Below are 20,511 nucleotides of genomic sequence, written 5' to 3' on the forward strand. Positions count from 1 at the left end.
CGTAAATCACGTCACGCGCGAACTTTGCGCGTACTTACCGTGAACTTAGCGCGAACTCCGCTTCCGTTTGGTCGCGCTAGACGCATGCAATCGCATGCTGGTGGGACAGGCCCTTGACTGGACATCCATGGTGAAGATGAGTGAATGGGGGCCTGGAAAACGGAAGTCATGGAGGAGACGAAGAGCGTGTGAGGTGTCTTGGACATAGGTAGGGAGGGATTTGACTAAAGGGGATAGGATGGAGTCGAGGTATGTGGAAATAAGTTTGGTGGGACAAGAACAAGCAGAAACTGGGTCTGCCAGGACAGTCATGTTTATGGATTTTGGGGAGAAGGTAAAATCGGGCCGTGCGGTGTTGGGGAACGATGAGGTTGGAGGCTTGGGAGGGCAGGGAGCCGGATGTGATAAAGCCAGTGATAGTGTTTGAGATAATGGCCTGGTGCTCATCCGTGGGGTCATGGTCCAAGGATCAGTAGGAGGAGGTGTCTGAGAGTTGGCGCCTGGCCTCAGACAGGTAGAGATCAGCACGCCAGACTACCACGGCACCTCCCTTGTTTTGTATTTTTGCACTATATTGGGTGATTTTTTTAATTTCTCAAACTTTTTTTTTGTTTGTTTATTATATCATCTATTGAGTACTGTGCTTACAAATTTGTTGCGTTGCAGCAAGGACGAATATCTTGGTGCATTTCGATACATATGACAATAAAACACTTGCCTTTTGACAATTGAGAACATCATTTGCAAGGATCACAGAACAGGATTAGCAAGTTTTGCTGGGTAAGGTCACTGAAACTAATGGTTCTATGATTTCTTTATTACCACGTTTACCAAGGTACAGTGAAATTCATTTTTGTTATACAACTCAGCAAGACTATCCCCGTTCATGACACAATCCTCCAGTTAGTACAGAATGTACAGAACAGCCCTCTGAGTCCATATGCAAGAGGCATCATTCTGGTGCCATTTTACGGTCCAGGCTGCAGCTGGCCACAAAGGCCCGTTGTAGCCAGCACCTCCACTTCCATTGTCCCACGAACCGATGTCCTTCTCCTCGTCTAGCCCTTATCAGCCTCCTGCAGCTGACCTTGAGGGAGCGGAAGGTAAGACTATCCCCGGGACTTCTTACCAGTGGTATGTTTCAGTGTGATGTTCCCTATTGAAGTGTTTGCAAGATTGAAGGATCTGAAGAAGGCCTCCGACACAAAATGTCACCTATCCACAGTCCCCAGAGATACTGCCTGACCCGCTGAGTTGCTCCAGCACTCGGTGTCTTTGTTGGCATGGTTGTCTCCTTGCAGTCCTTGCAACCAGATCTCAAAGGGACATGCAACATACTTGCATTTGCAAACACGTCATTATTGGATGAATGCTGTGACAAAGGAAGGGGGTTTTAGAGATTGGGGCACTTGAGCAGGCTGTCGGCACATTCTTTGAGTAACAGGGGGGCGGAGGACCCCCGGAAAATTCCAGGAATGCAGTCAGGCACTTCTTGCAAGAAGATTTGTAAATTGCCCCTTATGTATTGTGAGTGAATGAGTAAGTGGGAATAACATAGAACTAGTGTGAATGGTTAATCAATGGTTGGTGTGGTTTGTGATGGTTATGTTGCATTTATCTTTCATACATTTTCACATAAAATAATTTGTGATGATTCTTAGAACCACCTACGTCATGAAATCTTTGGTCTTTCCACCCTCTCCACAGACAGACGGTCATCTAAATCACATCGCTCTTCACAAACAAGGTGGAGATTTTGTCTTTGAATCTTGGCTTTGAAAGTGATCCAAGTCCTTATTTTGATCTTTAAAACACTGTAGTGTGTCATCTACCTCTTTGTGAAAATTACATGATGATTGAGAATGTCATTTGACAAGGATCTCAGAACCAGATTATCAGGTTTCCCAGTGCAATGTCACTTTGAGACTCTGAAAAACAAAGTGCTGGATAAAATCTGCAGGTCAGGCAGCATCTGTGGTGGGAAAGGTCAGACCACATTTCATGTCAGGATGCTTCTTCAGACAGGTAAACATGTCTACGTCTAATTCCTATGTGTGAAACTTGCAAAACTGATGTCCACAAAGTGCCGATAAGATTTTCTGTGGCAATTTCACCTAAATTATATTAGAGGCATAGAGTCATGCAGCATGGAAACAGGCCCTTCGGCCCATCTTATCCACACTGACCAAAATGCCCCATCTATATTAGTCCCACCTGCCTGCATTTGGCCCATATTCATTCAAACCTTTTAATGCATAAGTCATAGTAGCAGAAGTGGGCCATTTGACCCATCAAATCTACTCCTCCATTCAATCGTGGCTGATCTATCTTACCCCCTCAACCCCATTCTCCTGCCTTCTCCCCATAACCCTTGACACCCTTACCAATCAAGTGTCTGTCATCTTTGCTTTAAAAATACCCAATGACTTGGCCTTCTCAGCCATATGTGGCAATGAATTCCACAGACTCACCACCCATTGACTAAAGAAATTCCTCCTCATCTCCTTTTATTCAGAGGCTATGGCCTCTGGTCCTAGACTCTCCCACGAGTGGAAGCATCCTCTCCACATCCACTATTCAAGCCTTTCACTAAGCAGTTAGTTTCAACAAAGTCTCCCTTCATCCTTCTAAATTCCAGCGGGTACAGGCCCAGTTACGTCAAATGCTCATCATACATTAACCTACTCATGCCTGGGATCATTCTCGTCAATCATTTTCTATCCATGTACCTGTCTTTTAAATGTTGTTAAAGTGTTCCCTCCACTGATATGTTTATCTTTGATATTGGCTCTTGGCAGAACAGACCTTGTGAGTTTGGCCCGCAGCCACTCCAGATAATGCTGAAAAATGTAGGTATGTTTTAGTTAACATCAAATCGCTAGATGTTCTGTGCCCTCGCCAGCCACCATCAGTACTTTGGGTCACAGACTCTCTGTTCAACGTCTGCCTCCAGGTGCCTGATAAACATTTATTTTCTCTCGCAGCCAAGTGGGTTTTCCAATTCAAGAACGCGTTACATTGTAGTTAATTGACTCTTCATTAGTTTATCAGTCACCGTGGAACTGGGAAAAGTGGACCAGATGCAACTAGTTCTCAACCTTGAGGGATTGCCAAATTATGTTCTATCCAGGGATTCTTTACTGTCATCAATAGTTTTCGAAAAAACAGTTATTTTACAGAACCCTCTTTAGTCAGAGGAGGGTGAATCTGTGGAAGTCATTCCCACAGAAGCTTCAGATTTTAGAAATACAGCATGGAAACAGGCGCTTCGGCCCATGCGTCCGAGCCGACCAGTGATCACGCCATACACCCGCACTATCCTACACACTAGGGACAATTTATAATTTTACTGAAGCCAATTAACCTGTAAAACTGTACGTCTTTGGAGTGTAGGAGGAAACCGGAGCATCTGGAGAAAACCCACGCGAACACAGGGAGAACGTGCAAACTCCGTACAGACAGCACCCGTGGCGTTGTAAGGCAGCAACTCTACCACTGCGCCACTGTGCTGCACTTTTTTTCCGGGGTTACGTCCGTGCCTGGGTGGTGTTAGAGGGACTACGCGCTGTCCATGGGTGCTCTGGGGGATTTCCGGGACCGCTGGGCACCGCGGAGTGTAAGATAGTTGTGTAATAGTTTATTGTTTGTCATGTATTCTGGTGGCGGGTTCTGTTTGTTTTTTTACTGTACTGTATATATTAAATCAATATTTGAACAAATATTTTTGATTTTTTTTAAACTGTGCTTCCCTTTTTTATAACATCAGGTAAAAAAGGTGGAGACCAAGTCATTGGGTATTTTTGGTGGAGATTGACAGATTCTTGATTAGTGCAGGTGTCAAAGGTTATGGGGAGATGGCAGGACAATGGGGTTGAGAGGGAATGATGTATCAGCCATGATTGAATGGCGGAGTAGATTCGATGGGCCAAATAGCCTAATTCTGCTCCAAATGAACCTATTGGAGGGTGCTGATAAAGAAGCCAAGAGGTTCTTCATTGATGTTGGTCATCATGGACATGAGGACAGTCCAGACGTTGTGGACACACTATGCTTCTTGTTGGTCAGCACATTCAGGTTATCTATGAGGTGCTAACCCTGGGTACACGAGACCTTTCTCGTGATTTTCCTCCAGCAGTATTTACGTTCCCTCTGTTGTTTTGGGGCCAGACTGGTGGAGATAAGGATGGATTAGCTGGCAGCAGGTCTAACCGTCTTTAGTACTCATCAGATCATGGGTACTGCCAGTGTGCTTGCAGACCTCCCCCAGATGATTACGTACCAGTGACGAAACAATGTGAAGCCCTGTATTCTCTAACAGAGTGGCATTGTGGTGCAGCTGGTAGAGTCTCTGCCTCACAGCCGCAGAGACCCACGTTCCATCCTAACCTCAGCTGCTGTCTGTGTGGAGTTTGCACATTAGATTAATTGGCCTCAGCAAATTGTCTCTAGTATGTAGCGAGTGAATGCAGAAGTGGGATAGCATAGAACTAGTGTGAATTGGTGATCGCTGGTTGGCGTGGACTCAGAGGACCGAAGAGCCTGTTTCAATGCTGTATCTCCAACCAAACTAAAACCAAATTATAAAGGAATGGAATTAAGATAAGATGATGACTGCGTGTTTTGCTGCAGGTTGAGGCAGTGGCAGAAGAGGTGAAATAATGATTGCTCCCTGTCTTCTGCAACTTAGCCATCCAAAACTGCCTGGGATGTAGTTCAGTGGTGGAGCGTGTGCTTTGCATGTGTGAGGTCCCGGCTTCAATCCACGGCAACTCCAGGGCTATTTTTTGGTGGCCACGGTGGCGCAGCGGTAGAGTTGCTGCCTTACAGCGCCGGAGACCCGGGTTCGATCCCGACTATGGGCGCCGTCTGTACGGAGTTTGTACGTTTTCCCCGTGACCATGTGGGTTTTCTCTGAGATCTTTGGTTTCCTCCCACCCTCCAAAGACGTCCAGGTTTGTTGGTTAATTGGCTTGGTGTATGTGTAAATTGTCTCCAGTGTGCGTAGGATAGTGTTAATGTGCGGGGACCGCCGGTTCGTGCGGGCTCGGTGGGCCGAAGGGTCTGTTTCCGCACTGCATCTCTAAACTAAACTAAAACTGAACCTCCAAGGTATTCTTCAGATGCCAAGGCAGCAATGAGTCAAGAGAGAGTAACAAGATAAGCAAGTTGTTTACGATGTACTTTAACACATGGAACTGCCAATGCTGGTTTACTAAAAAGGACACAGTGGTGGAGTGACTCAGCGGGTTAGGCAGCGTTTCTGGAGGCCATGGGTAGATTTCTGGTCAAACACAAACTGCATCCATCTAAAGAAAGGTCCTGACCTGAAATGTCGCCTATCCATGTTCTCCAGCGATGCTGCCTAACCCGCATATAGTATGATTTGACTGGAGAGCGTGCAGAACAAGCTTTTCACTGTATCTCTGTACATGTAACAATAAATAAACCAAACCAATTGTGTTGGCACGGAGATTAAAACCACATGATGCAAACCCCAAACCCAAGAATTAAAACCCGAGACACCCCACCCAGCCCCTGCCCCGGGGGTCTGCAAGACCCAGACAGTCTGCAAGTTCCACATTAGCCTCATCTTGCTCCTTGTAATCAGAGTGGAAGCAAGTAATCCTCAATCCAAAGGAAGAACGAAGAACAAAGACTATCCAGTCAAAGTGGAGATACAAATATAACCATGAAGTGTAGACCATTGGGGCGCCGGGGAGATGACTGCCCTGCCGGCAGTCTGGTCGTATTTTCTTTCTTTTTGTTATTTTTTAGTTTGTTAAAAGTTTGTTTTAATGTTCTTCGGTTTGTTTTATGTGGGGGGAGGAGGGAGGGGATCGGGGGAAACTTTTTTTCAAGCTCTTACCTTCCCGGAGATGTGATCAATTTTCGGATCACATTCTCCGGGCTCTGCGGCCTACCATCGATGGACCTGGAGGCCTCCTCGGACTGTCGTGAGCCCCACCGCGGGGCGCGGATTTAACATCGGAGCTGATCCCTTGCCTGGGATCGCTCCCACCGCAACCATCACGGACTTTAACATAAAGAGTTCGCAGACGGGAGAGGCTAGCGGGAAGCTCCAACGTCGCGGAAGGTTCGACCAGCCCCGACGCGAGGTTCGATCGCCCAGCGCGGGGGAGCTGACATCTCCTCGATGAGGGAGCGGATCGCCTCAATGCGGAGGGCCCGTACGCCGCCGGCTACGGGAGTTAAGATCATCCCGTCAACGGGGGCTCGAGGCCCACGACCGAGGAAAAACAAAAGGAAGAGACTTGAACTTTATTTCGCCTTCCATCACAATGAGGAATGTGTAGGTGTCACTGTGGTGGATGTTCATGTTAAAATGTGTTTTTTTGAGTGAACTGGTGCTTTTAATTGTATGACTGACCTGGCCAATGAAATTCCTTGTATGTTGCAAAATATACTTGGCGAATAAAGTGTGATTCTGATTCTGATTCTGAATGACAGGGACATTAGACCAGAGTACATTAACATTGGAGTTACGAGTGCACATGCTAATCGTTGATCAGCTGACAGAATTAAAAGTGTTGGGCGGGATGGAATACATGGAGGAACTTTGGACCAAGAGGATGTACCATTGGTGAGACAGTATTGATTGGGCAGTTTGAGTCATAGAGTCTTACAACATGGAAACAGGCCCTTTGGCCCAACCTGCGCACACTGACCAACATGTCCCATGTACACTCATTGCACCTGCCTGCATTTGGCCCATATCCCTCTAAACCTATCCTATGTACCTGTCTAAATGTTTCTTAAACGTTGTGCAAGTATCAGCCTCAATTACCTCCCCTAGCAGCTCATCCCATGCACCCACCGCCACCACCACCGTTGCTTGACTACATTGAAGCAGTGAGAGATTTCTTAGAAGAGCTTTTTGCAGAATACAAAGATTCACATTAAAGAGAAAGCTTTAATGATCATCCTCAGACATAATTCCAGTTTAAATCTGGAAGGAGCCCAATTCTTAAATTCAAAGTCACGGTGCCCTTGATGGCCACTGGGATTGCGGTTATCTTTCTAGTTAGTAAGTGTGGCTGCAGCAGTAACATCATCTTTATTGAAGTGCTGCACTGCTACAATTGCTTTTAATATGTTAAACCGAGGCTCTGACTGCTCACATTGAATGCAAAAAATATTCCTGAGTACTTTTATTCTCAAGAGTCTCAGGCAAGTTGACATCAATGTCTTGTGATTTACCTTCCAATTAGCATTATTTGCTATTAATATGCCTCTACTGCTGAGGCCTACGGTATCTCTGGTTGCCAACCATTTTAAATCGCCTTCCCGTACTGACCTTTCTGCCCTCTCCACTGTTAGAGTGAGGCCACACACGAATTGGAGGAACATCACCTGATATTCCACTTGGGTAGCTTACAACCCAGCGATATGAACATTGAATTCTTCAATTTTAGGCAAGCTCTAACTAAGCCCCCCCCCCCCCCCCCCTCCTCCAACTCCCCCTTTCTCCCCCCCTCCCCCCCTCCCCTCCCCTGTGCCCCACCTGGACTCCCAGATGTTTCTCCCCTCCCACCACCTCCCCTCCTCTCCCCGCTTCTTTTCTTTCTCTGGATTCACAATTGGCAACTCTTCAAATCTGTCCCTCGTTTTCTGCTTTTATCTCTGGCCTTTGTTTCACCCATCTGCCTATCAAAAACCATCCTCACCCATGTCCACCTGGTAACTGCCACAGGTTGTCCTCCCTCATTCCTCTTCCAACTTTCTTCTTCCCCCCCCCCCCCCAACCGCGATACAGTCAGTCTGAAGAGGGGCCTCGACCTGATACGTCACCTATCCATGTTCTCCAGAGATGCTGCCTGACCTGCTGAGCTACTCCAGCATTTTGAGTCTTTTATTAACATGCTCATGGCTGATCAAGTCAGGCCTCAACTCTAATAGGAATCTGAGGGGTAAACTATTCACACATAGGGTGATGGATATATGGAACAAGTTGCCAGAGGAGATAGTTGAGGCAGGGACTATCCCAACATTTAAGAAACAGTTAGACAGGTACATAGATAGGACAGGTTTAGAGGGATATAAGCCAAACACAGGCAGGTGGAACGTGTAGATGGGGCATGTTGGTCAGTGTGTGAAAGTTGGGTTGAAGGACCCGTTTCCTTGCTTTGTGGCCCAATGGCCCTGTGACTCCACTTCAAATACCTCTGACGATCCAGTTTCCATCACACATTGGGGCAGGAAATTCCAGAGATTCACCAGAGAAGGTACATTTCCAGGTACCTCTGTTTTAAACAACTGGTCCCTTATGTTAGGTTAGTTTAGAGATACAGCATGGAGACAGGCCCTTTGGCGCACTGAGTCCATGCTGACCATCGATCCCCACACATTAACACTACCACACACACACACACACACACACACACACACGTGAGGGCCGATTTAGCCAAAGCCAAGGAACCTACAATCCTGTACATCTTTGGAGTGTGGGTGGAAACCGGAGCACCCAGAGAAAACCCACGCAGTTTACGTACACGGTAAAAACTTCGTACAGACACTGAGACAGCACCTGTAGTCAGGATCTCTGGCGCGGTAAGGAAACAATTCTACCGCTGCGCCACCATGCCAGCCCACAGACTGTATAGGGACAGTGATCACACATCACATTTTAATGTGTAGGAAGGATTTGCAGATGCTGTTTACACCAAAGATAGATGCAAAATGTTGGAACTGTTCTGAACCTTTCATACCTCTAGCTCCCCCCCCCCCCCCCCTTCCCAACTCTCAGTCTAAAGAAAGGTTTTGACCCAAAACATCACCTATTCCTTTCCTGTTCTCCAGAGATGCTGTTTGACCCACTAAGTTAATCCAACGTTTTGTGTCTATCCATAAGTTTTAAGAAAGATATGAATGAGAGTAAGTCTGGACTTTAGGCGGGGAGGGGGGGGGGGGGGGGATGCTAACATGGGGTACAGTAGATTGCAACATTATCAGGCAAGAGCTAACAAGAGTAAATTGAGAGTGGCTGTTATTGGAAAAGCCCCCGTCAGTCGTGGGAGCTATTTAAAGGACAGCTAATCAGAGTTCAGGACCGGCATGTTCCAGTAAACAGGAGGGATAAAGATGGCAGGGAAAGGAAACCTTAGATGACCAGAGAGGCTGTACATTTGGCTATAAAGGAAAAGGAAGCACATGCAAAGTTTAGGAAGATAAAATCATATACAGCTTTTGAGGAGTATAAAGCAAGCAAGAAAGAAGTAAAGTAGAAGGGCCAAAAATGGCCACAAATTGTGACTGTCAGGTCAGATTTTAAAAAAAAACCAAGGCAGACAACACCAAAATTGGTGGAGTTGCGAACAGAGAGGAAGGCTGTCAAAGGACACAGTGAGAGATAGATCATTGGCAGAAATGGGTAGATGAAGTTTGTTCTGAACATGTGTGAGGTGATATGCTTTAGAAGGTTGAATGAAAAGGACAAGTAGACAGTTAATGACAAAACCCTTCACAGCATCGATGTACAGAGGGATCTTGGGGGTCCAACTCTGCAGCTTGTTGAAAGTAGCAACACATGTCGATAGATTAGTAAAGAAGGTGTATGGTATGATTGCCTTCATCGGTCAGAGTCAGGCAATCATCACAGCTGCATGAAACTTTGATTGGGCCACATTTGGAGTATCGTGTGTACTTCTAGTTGCTCCATTACAGGAAGCATATGAAGGCTATGGAGAGGACACAGAGGAGGTTTACTAGAATGCTGCCTGGATTAGAGGGTATCAGCTATAAGGAGGTTGGACAAATTTGGATTGCTTTTTTCTGGAACGTCAGGAGGCTGAGGGAAGACCTAATAGAAATTATGAGAGGCTTAGATAGGGTAGATCGTTAGGACCTTTTTCCCCAGCGAGGAATGTCAAAGACAAGAGAGGATAGCTATATTGTCAGAGGGGGAAAGTTTAAAGGAGATGTGCGTGGCAAGTTTGTTTTTTTAACACACAGATTGTGATTGGTGCCTGGAACATCCAAACCGATGTGGAGGAAGCAGATACGTTTGTGGCATTTAGATAGGCACTTGGAATATGCAGGGAATGGAGGGATATGGATCGCATGTAGGTAGAGGAGATTAATGATTTGAATGAGGGAATTGAATGCAACATCTCCAAGTTTGCGGATGACACGAAGCTGGGGGGGCAGTGTTAGCTGTGAGGAGGATGCTAGGAGGCTGCAAGGTGACTTGGATAGGCTGGGTGAGTGGGCAAATGCATGGCAGATGCAGTATAATGTGGATAAATGTGAGGTTATCCACTTTGGTGGCAAAAACAGGAAAGTAGACTATTATCTGAATGGTGGCCAATTAGGAAAAGGGGAGATGCAACGAGACCTGGGTGTCATGGTACACCAGTCATTGAAAGTAGGCATGCAAGTGCAGCAGGCAGTGAAGAAAGCAAATGGTATGTTAGCATTCATAGCAAAAGGATTTGAGTATATGAGCAAGGAGGTTCTACTGCAGTTGTACAGGGTCTTGGTGAGACCACACCTGGAGTATTGCGTACAGTTTTGGTCTCCTAATCTGAGGAAAGACATTCTTGCCATAGAGGGAGTACAGAGAAGGTTCACCAGACTGATTCCTGGGATGTCAGAACTTTCATATGAAGAAAGACTGGATAGACTCGGCTTGTTCCCGCTAGAACTCGCTAGAATTTAGAAGATTGAGGGGGGATCTTTTCGAAACTTACAAAATTCTTAAGGGGTTGGACAGGCTAGATGCAGGAAGATTGTTCCCGATGTTGGGGAAGTCCAGAACAAGGGGTCACAGTTTAAGGATAAGGAGGAAATCTTTTAGGACCGAGATGAGAAAAACATTTTTCACACAGAGAGTGGTGAATCTCTGGAATTCTCTGCCACAGAAGGTAGTTGAGGCCAGTTCATTGGCTATATTTAAGAGGGAGTTAGATGTGGCCCTTGTGGCTAAAGGGATCAGTGGGTATGGAGAGAAGGCAGGTACAGGATACTGAGATGGATGATCAGCCATGATCATATTGAATGGCGGTGCAGGCTCGAAGGGCCGAATGGCCTACTCCTGCACCTATTTTCTATGTTTCTATTAGTTTAACTTGGCATCATGTTCGGCACGGACATTGTGTGTTGAAGGGCCTGCTCCTGTTCTATGTTCTATATTAAATGTTCTGCAACTTTACTGCTATGCAGCATCAACTATAATGTTTTCCACAGAATTAATGGTTTGATATAAGTTTACATCACAATTGTTTAAGAGACAAATGACCAAACAGACTTTCAGGAATTAGGGCGGCGTGGTGGTAGGTTTGCTGCCTTACAGCGCCAGGGACTGTGACCGCATGGGTTTTCTCTGGGTGCTCCGGTTTCCTCCCACAATCCAAAGATGTACAGGTTTGTAGGTTAATTGGCTTTGGTTAAATTGTAAATTATCATTAGTGTGTAGGATAGTGCGAGTATACAGGATGATCATTGGCCAGCGCGGACATGGTGGGCCGAAGGGCCTGTTTCCGCGCTGTATCTCTAAAGTCTAAAATAGTTTTCACAATATGCAACGAGATATTTATCTGAAATGCAACTGAAATAAAACATGATGGGGTGCAATGCATGTTTAGCATTTCCGTGACAAAATATCAGAGGCTGACTGGCCTGTGACAGCTGAGAGTGCGGTCTCAGGAAAAACACAAAAGTGGAATAAAGGCAAATTTCCAAATGGTTGCAGAAGCTGGATTGTCCACCAAAGCAAGAACACAATTCTGCAGATGCAGCAACACTGACGAAATGTCACCAACATAAAACGTTAACGTTCCCTGACCACAAGCGTTGCCTGGCCAGCAGTTGCAGAGTAGGTCGTGTGGCTATTGCCAAAGACTCTGTCAAGAGACTATTGAGCGAGTGTCATATTGACTGAAGAAGGGTTCCGACACAAAACATCACCTATTCTTTTACTCCAAAGATGTTGCCTGACCCTCTGAGTTACTCCAGAATTTAGTGTCTATCCTTGCAACAACTTTGTTAGGTCTAGTAATTATCACATGCATGCATACCTGCAGACGTTTCTTGAAGCATACATGATGAACTCATTGATTACAGAGATAGGAAGGATTTATCATCAATTTGCAATATGATGCCCAAATGTTCTTGTCCAAATTAATTCCGAAACCCTCTCCTTCACATAACTAGGCGTACACCTCCAGATTTAGGGACATTTTTTTCCCAACTGGCTATCAGGCAACGGAACTACCCTATCACCAACTAGAGAGCAGTCCTGACCTCCCATCTATCTTTAATCGGACTTTACAGGACTCGATCTTGCACTAAACATTATTTTCCTTATTCCCTTTATCTTGTATCTGTACACTGTGGGTGGCTTGATTGTAATCATGTACAGCCTTTCCGCTGACAGGTTAGCACACAACAAAAAGCTTTTCACTGTATTTCGGTACATGTGACAATAATACACTAATCTAAACTAGATGGGCATGAAGAAGGGTTTCGGCCCGAAACATTGCCTATTTCCTTCGCTCCATAGATGCTGCCTCACCCGCTGAGTTTCTCCAGCATTTTTGTCTACCTTCGATTTTCCAGCATCTGCAGTTCCTTCTTAAACATTTTGTCTACTCCACTGCGATATCTCCTCAAGGTATGCCTACTTTGAAGAAGTTCTCCTCCTCCCTCCAAAGACAGTTTAACAACCTCCTCTCTCACTGCCCCCCCCCCCCCCCCCCCCCCCCTGTGATTCCCCCTTCCCTCCAGCTCTACGGCCACATCCTAACCCAGACCCGGTACCACAGCCACGTTTGCTTTCTCGAGACTGGCCTGCGCCTCCAACTTGTGCCTCATGGTTTCCAGCTCCAGTTCCCTACCTCCCAGTTCGGCCCCAACCCAACTATAGATACCGACTGGCTACCTGCCGCCATACACGGCAGTTCTCCTGCCGTGCCCTGCGATCCACTCTGGCTGCTATGCGCCGGCACCAGCAGCACCTCGCTTTGATATATCATTTTTTTACATTTTGAAGAAGGGTTTCAGCCCGAAACGTTGCCTATTGCCTTCGCTCCATAGATACTGCCTCACCCGCTGAGTTTCTCCAGCATTTTTGTCTACCTTAATGTTGAATAACAGCACATTTTAAAATGAGCAATAACAAATGGGATTAAATGGTTCTGATGCGTTTGCAGCAAATACTTACGGCTGGCAGAGTTTCACCAGATCTTGGTCAGTGGTGCCTGGTGGCAGTCCTCTGATGTAAAGGTTCGTCTTACTAAGCTGTTCCCACCCTGCGTTACTGCTGCCACTGCTGTTGTTGCTGCTCGTGAGGGGACTAGGAGGGGCCATTGGATGCGAGGTGGGTACACAAGAAGTCTACAAAAAAAAGGAAAATGTACTTCATTTTATATTCTTTACACTTTAGACATTAGAGGTACAGCGCGGCCCACCGAGTCCATGCCGACCAGCCATCACCCCATACACTAATACTATCCTACACACTAGTTTACAAGTTTACCGAAGCCAATTAACTTCCAAATCTGTACATCTTTGGAGTGTGTGAAGAAACAAGAGCACCCAGACAAAATCCAAGCGGTCACAGGGAGAACTTACAACTTCTGTATAGACTGCACCCGCAGTCAGGATCAAACACTGGTCTCTGGCGCTGTAAGGAAGAAACTCTACTGCTACGCTACTGTGCCACCCACAAATTTATTAAACCTGACAGGCAGACTGCATATTTCTAATATATACTGAGATCACATTTGAAAAGTAGATTCTTAATGATTTTAAGGATAGCACAGCTGGTAGAGCTGCTGCCTCACAGCGCTAGAGACCCAGGTTTGATCCTGACTTCGGGTACTGACTGTAAACCAACATCTTCCTCCCATAGAAACAAGATGTTGGTTTACAAAAGTGGGCAAAAAGTGCTAGAGTAACTCAGCGGGTCAGGCAGCATCTTTGGGAAGCATGGATTGGTGATGTTTCACATTTGAAACCCTGTTCTCCCTGTGACCAAGTGGGTTTCCGCCGGATGCTCCCGTTTCCTCCAACATCCCAAAGACATGCAGGTTTGTAGCTTAATTGGCCCCTGTAAATTGTCCCTAGTTTGTAGGGAGTGGATGCAAAACTGGGATAACAAAGAACCATTGTGAACAGGTTATCGATAGCCGGCGTGGACGCGATGGGCTGAGGGCCTGTTTCCATGTTTTATTATTAACAGCAAAACGAAATTCATGCATGCAATATGCTTATCAATATACAGAAATAGTAATGCTATATCCACTGCTGCTCAAATTGAAGTGTAATGTTTAAAGGTAATTGTGTCATTGAAGAGGCTTGAATAGGCACGTTGATATGCAAGGAATGGAGGGATATGGATCACGTGCAGGCAGAGATTAGTTCAACAGTCAAAAGTGTTTTATTCTCTGCCCATTTCTGTAACTGATCTATCATGTGTAAGGTGATGTGTTTTAGAAGATTGAATGAAAGGGGCAAGTGGGCAGTTAATGACAAAAACCCTTACAGCATTAATGTACAGAGTGAGCCTGGGGTCCGAGAATCCCTAGAGTGGATGAGAAAGTGAGATTCATGGAACTAGTGTGAACCTAAACTGAACCTAAACCAAAGTGAGGTGCAGAGGCCCAAGTCTCGGAGCTTGGCGATGCATTTGGAGGAGATGATGGTGTTGAACGCCAAGTTGTAATGGATGCAACCCATACACAAGTTGATGCACCGCATTTCCATCACACGCTCTCTCACACAAAGAGTGGTGAGTGTACGGAATGAGCTGCTGGAGGAGATAGTTGAGGTAAGTACTATCGTAATGTTTAAGAAACAGTGACAGGTGCCTACCCTGAGCTATCAATATTTCAAAGACGTTTCCTTAACTACAGCATGATAATGGCAAAAAAACGTATACTTAAATTTTGGAAAAATGCATCTACCCCAACGCTTAAAATGTGGATCACAAGCATGTCTGAAACGCTACATCTTGAAGATATGAGACTCGTCTTAGCAGGAAAATCAGAGCAATTTTTAAAGATATGGTCTCCTTTTATTGATTCATTACAAGTATAAAATGGTGCAACACAACTCTGGAATTAAACCTATTTACAGGGTGATGGGTGTGATGAGAAATGAAGCAGGTATATCAGCACATAAGGGTCTCTTTTTTTCTTTTTCTTTATTATTTTGGGTTTTTGTCTTCTTACTCTTCCATGGGCTTTTACTTGTTCACTCCTGGACTGCACTATCTGCTAGTCTAGGGGTTTACACATCACTATTTCTCTCACTTTCTCTCTTTCTCGCTCTTTCTCTCTTGTTCTACTTCTCTCTTGTTAAATTTAAAATAGAAGATGTACATTAAATGTATTATGTCATATGCCGCGGTTTATACGACTGTACATTGCTTCTAATAAAAATACAAATAAAAAAAAAGAAACAGTGACAGGTATCTAATCTAATTACAGAGTGCTATAATTACTCCTTTTACTGTTAATTCGCTCTCATTCCCAGGAACACAACTGAGTGGTAAGCAAGATATTGACATATATATATATATATATATAGAGCCTATATATATGTATGTATGTATATATAGGCTATATATAGGCTATTTATATATATATAGGCTATATATAAAATACTTTTTTGTTGCTCTATTCGTTGCTTCTATTATTGAAGATCAAAACCCACTCTTACCACCACTTTCTCATGAATTATAAAATGTCATAACCACGGTGGTATACCATTTCCTTCCCCATTGATTCAGAAAGAAACCATTTTAAGACAAAACCTTCCCCTTCCCCATAAATCCCATTCTGTTGAATATCACACGCTTTATGCAGCGAATAAAGTGGCATCTGATGAAGGGAGGAAGTGAGCAACAAGAATCAAAAGGGGAAGGGGAAAAAAGCAAAAGAATAACTGAAGGAGCAGTCCTTTACAACCCTCACCAACTTCTATCGATGCTCCGTGGATGGCATATTATCAGGACGCGTCAAAACCTAGTTTGGGAACATCTCCACCCAAGGCCGGAAACCAACCTCCCTTCCATTGATTCCGTCTACATGTCACGCTGCCTCGGCAAGATCACCAGCATAATCATGGACCAGTCTCTCCCTGATCACGCCCTCTTCTCCCCTCTCCCAGCAGGCAAGAGGTACAGTAGTTTGAAAACACCTCTCCAGATTCAAGGACAGTTTCTTCCCAGCTGTTATCAGGCAATTGAACCATCTTCTCATCAGCTCGAGTGACCTAGCAGTGACCTGACCTCCCATCTACCTCATTGGGGACCTTTGACCTGTCTTTAATTAGACTTTTATTGGGCTCCATATTATATCTTGCACTAATTGTCGTACCCTTTATCCTGTATCTGTACGCTGTGGATAGTTTGATTGTAATGATGTATCGTCTTTTCTTTGACAAACAAAAGCTTTTCACTGTACCTCGGTACACATGATAACAATAAATTAAACTAAACTGTGCAAAAGAAAAGTGAGATAGTGAGAGCAATTGGCCACACATGAGCTATAAATCAACACGAGTAAACACAAGAGCAAGAGAAGACAGTTTCTTTCAGAGTCATAGAGCACGGAAACATATCCCTTGGATAAACTCGTCCAATGCCCCAGGAATTAGTTCCCTAGCTTCTCACAATGTCTGAGACTCTGAGGATCTATCGCCCGTAATATTCTTAAGAAAGGGATACAAAGAAATGCAGATGTAAGTTTTTTTTAAACCACACAAAGCGCTGGAGTAATTCAGCAAGCCAGGGAGCAAGTTTAGTTTAGTTCAGAGATACAGTGCCAAAACAGGCCCTTCAGCCCACCGGGTCCGTGCCGACCAGCAATCCCCATACGTTAACACCATCCTACACATTAGGGACAATTTACACTTATACCAAGCCAATTAACCTACAAACCTGTACGTCGTTGGAGTATTGGAGGAAACCGAAGAGCTCGGAGAAAACCCACGCAGGTCATGGGGGGAACGTACTAACTCCGTACAGACAGCGTCCATGGTCGGGATCGAACCCGGGTCTCTGGCGCTGCAAACGCTGTAAGGCAGCAACTCTACTGCTACGCCACAGTGCTGCCTGTAGGAAGGAACTGCAGATGCTGGTTTACAATGAAGATAGGCACAAAGTGCTGTTCAGGCAGCATCTCTGGAGTCCCCTATTCCTTTTCTCCAGAGATGCTGCCGGAATGTGGGTCTGAGGCTCGTCACCCTCTCGCCCTCGAGGACCGGGAGCTGGAAGGAGGAGAGAGTCAGCTCCACTGGCAGATGCTGGGCAAAGGCTGGTGGGAGAAACGATGGGGGGGTCTAACCTTCCACGCCTTCAAGGTCGGCTGCGGGAGGTGCCACCCCCCGGGGCACGAAGGCTGATAGCCTGGAGAGGAGAGATGGATGGCTCGCTGGCGATCTGAATGAGGTGATGGCTGCAACGGTCCTTTATGGTCAGTTGCAGCTTGGACTGTGTAAGATAGTGCTAAAATCTGGCGACTATTGCATATGCACTCGGTGGGCTGTTTCTATGCATGGGGTACTTCATCAAGGATTGGCTTTACGTGTGGCGACAATCTCACTGATCTATACACCACACGGATGTCAGAGGTTATTGGGAGAAGGCAAGAGAATGGGGTTAGGAGGGAGAGATAGATAAGCCATGATTGAATGACCTAATCCTACACCTTTTTGTGTTTGGACATCAGGCCACCTCACCCCCACCTATCGAACAATGGATGTTAAGTTGGTGATTAAACCACATAACCACAATGTAAAGTAGTACAGGAACTTGTTGCATCAGTCAAAGCTTACATGATTCCCTGCAAAACGGCACAAAGTGCTTGAGTAACTCAGTAGGTCAAGCAGCATCTCTGGAGAACATGGATAGGTGACGTTTCAGAATGAGATCCTTGAGGGCGAGGGTCTCCACCCGAAACTTCACATTGTGAGCACTTTTGGGCCCCATTTCTGAGGAAGGATGTGCTGGCATTGCAGAGGGTCCAGAGGAGGTTTACAAGAATGATCCCAGGAATGGTTGGGTTAAAATATGATGAGCGTTTGACGGCACTGCACTCGCTGGTGTTTAGAAGGATGAGGGGGAGGGGTCTCACTGAAACTTATCGAATAGTAAAAGGCCTGGATAGAGTGGATGTAGAGAGGATTTTTCCACTAGTGGGAGAGTCTGGGATCAGAGGCCACAGCCCAGAATAAAAGGATGAAACTTTAGAATTGAGACAAGGCGGAATTCTATCTGAGGAATTTCTTTAGCTTGGTTTGGTTTGGAGATACAGCGCGGAAACAGACACTTCGACCCGCCAAGTCTGTACCGACCAGCGATCCCCGCACAATAACACTATTCTACACACACAGGACAATTTACACTTATACCATTTTCATGGGACAATTTACACTTATACCATGCCAATTAACCTACAAATCTGTACGTCTTTAGATCTCGGAGAAAACCCACATGGTCACAGGGAGAATGTACAAACTCTGTACAGACAGCACCCATAGTCGCGATCGAACCCGGGTCTCTGGCGCTGCAAGCTCTGTAAGGCAGTAATTCTACGGCTGCGCCACCAAGCTGCCACAGGAAGTAGTCAGAGGGTGGTGAATTAGTGGAGGCGATTAAATATAGTCTGTAGGTCTCCATTAAGGTAGCTTGTAGCTCAGGACCGCTCTCTAGTGATAGAATGGTTTAGTTGCCTGATAACAGCTGAGAAGAAACTGCCCCTGAATCTGAAGGTGTGCGTTTTCAACTTCTGCACTCCTGCATGATGGGAGAGGGGAGAAGAGGGAGTGATGGTCTTATTTAGGCAGTGTGAGTTGTAAATAGAGTCAATGGAAGTGAGGTTGGTTTGTGTGATGGTTTGGGTTGCATCCACAATTGTCTGCAATTTTTGAATGAAAAATGTGTATCGCCACCTCAACAATCAGGAACTCCAGAGCAACCATTCCAATTATATACGGTAGACAAAAATGCTGGAGAAACTCAGCGGGTGAGGCAGCATCTATGGAGCGAAAGAAATAGGCAACGTTTCGGGTCGAGACCCTTCTTCAGATGTTGCAATTATGTCAACTTTTTTTTTCACAGTTTGTTTGAATGCTTAACTCTGATATAGACACATCTGTGGAAACTATGAATTGTCCATGTTGTCTTGTGTGTATATCAGTTTTATAAGAAACAGAGGCACACATTCTTAAACTTCATAAGGTTCATAAGTTCTCGAAGGAGAATTAGGATATTCGGCCCATCAAGTCTACTCCCCCTTTCAATCATGGCTGATCTATCTTTCCCTCTTAACCCCATTCTCCTGCCTTTGCCTAATAACCCCTGACACCCTCACCAATCAAGGGTCTGTCAATTTCCGCCTTAGAAATATCCATTCACTTGGCCTCCACACCTGTTGGTTGCTTCTCAGACTGGAGGCCTGTGACTAGTGGTGTGCCTCAGGGTTCGGTGCTGAGCCCATTACTGTTTGTCATCAACATCAATGATTTGGATGAGAACATACAGGGCAAGATTCGCAAGTATGCTGATGAAACAAAAGTGGGTGGTTTCGCAGATAGTGAAGATGGTTGTGAAAGATTGTAGCAGGAATTGGATCGATTGGCCAGGGGGGCTGAGGAATGGTTGATGGAATTTAATAGAGAGAAGTGTGAGGTGTTGCATTTTGAGACCATGTTATAGGAAAGATATTGTCAAGCTTGAAATGGCTCAGAGAAGATTTACGAGGACGTTGGAAAACTAGAGGGCGTGAGGTATAGGGAGTGGTTGAGTAGGCTGGGTCTCTATTCCTTGGAGCGCAGGAGGATGAGGGGTGATCTTATAGAGGTGTACAAAATCATGAGAGGAATAGATTTAGAGTAGGGGAATCGAGGACAAGAGGTCATAGATTCAAGATGAAGGGGAAAAGATTTAATAGGAATCCGAGGGGTCAATTTTTCATACAAAGGGTGGTGGGTATATGGAACAAGCTGCAGAGGAAGTAGTTGAGGCTGGGACTATCCCAACGTTTAAGAAACAGTTAGATAGGTACATGGATAGGACAAGTTTGTAGCTTCTTCTTCTTTCGTGTGGCGTGCACAGCCTAAAGTTGTTGGACAACTTGTTCTATTTGATCTTCCATTTGTGCACGTCGAGTTGATTGCATTAGTCGAAACAGGGCGGACCACGTGAAGGTTGCAATCTTCCACCCCAAGTTTGTAGCGATATGGACCAAGCACAGGCAGGTAGGACTAGTATAGCTGGGACATGTTGGTCGATGTGGGTAAGTTGGGCCGAAGGGCTTGTTTCCACACTGTATCACTCGATGAATTTAAGGTGAGTGGGGAAAAGATATAATAGGAAGCTGTGGGCAACTTTTTTTTACACGAAGGGTGGTAGGTATATGGAACGAGCTGCCAGAAGAGGTAATTGAGGCAAAATTACAAAATTGTTAGACAGATACGTGGATAGGATGGGTTTAGAGGGATATAGGCCAAACAGAGGCAGGTGAGTAGTTTAGTTTAGAGATACAGTGC

General features: G+C 45.4%; 1 protein-coding gene across 4 annotated transcripts in view; it reads right to left on the reverse strand.

Moving 5' to 3' along the window:
* The window catches only part of rbms1 (RNA binding motif single stranded interacting protein 1), an 82,623-nt gene that overhangs the window by 33,403 nt on the left and 28,709 nt on the right, over positions 1–20,511 (reverse strand). For all 4 annotated transcript variants that reach the window (XM_033024141.1, XM_033024143.1, XM_033024140.1 and 1 more), the window contains exon 2: positions 13,178–13,350. In XM_033024141.1, the coding sequence (XP_032880032.1) occupies positions 13,178–13,350 (173 nt within the window). The remainder of the gene's footprint in view (positions 1–13,177; positions 13,351–20,511) is intronic.

This window comes from Amblyraja radiata, chromosome 7 (genome assembly GCF_010909765.2).
Source record: "Amblyraja radiata isolate CabotCenter1 chromosome 7, sAmbRad1.1.pri, whole genome shotgun sequence".
Classification (NCBI taxonomy): Eukaryota; Metazoa; Chordata; class Chondrichthyes; order Rajiformes; family Rajidae; genus Amblyraja; species Amblyraja radiata.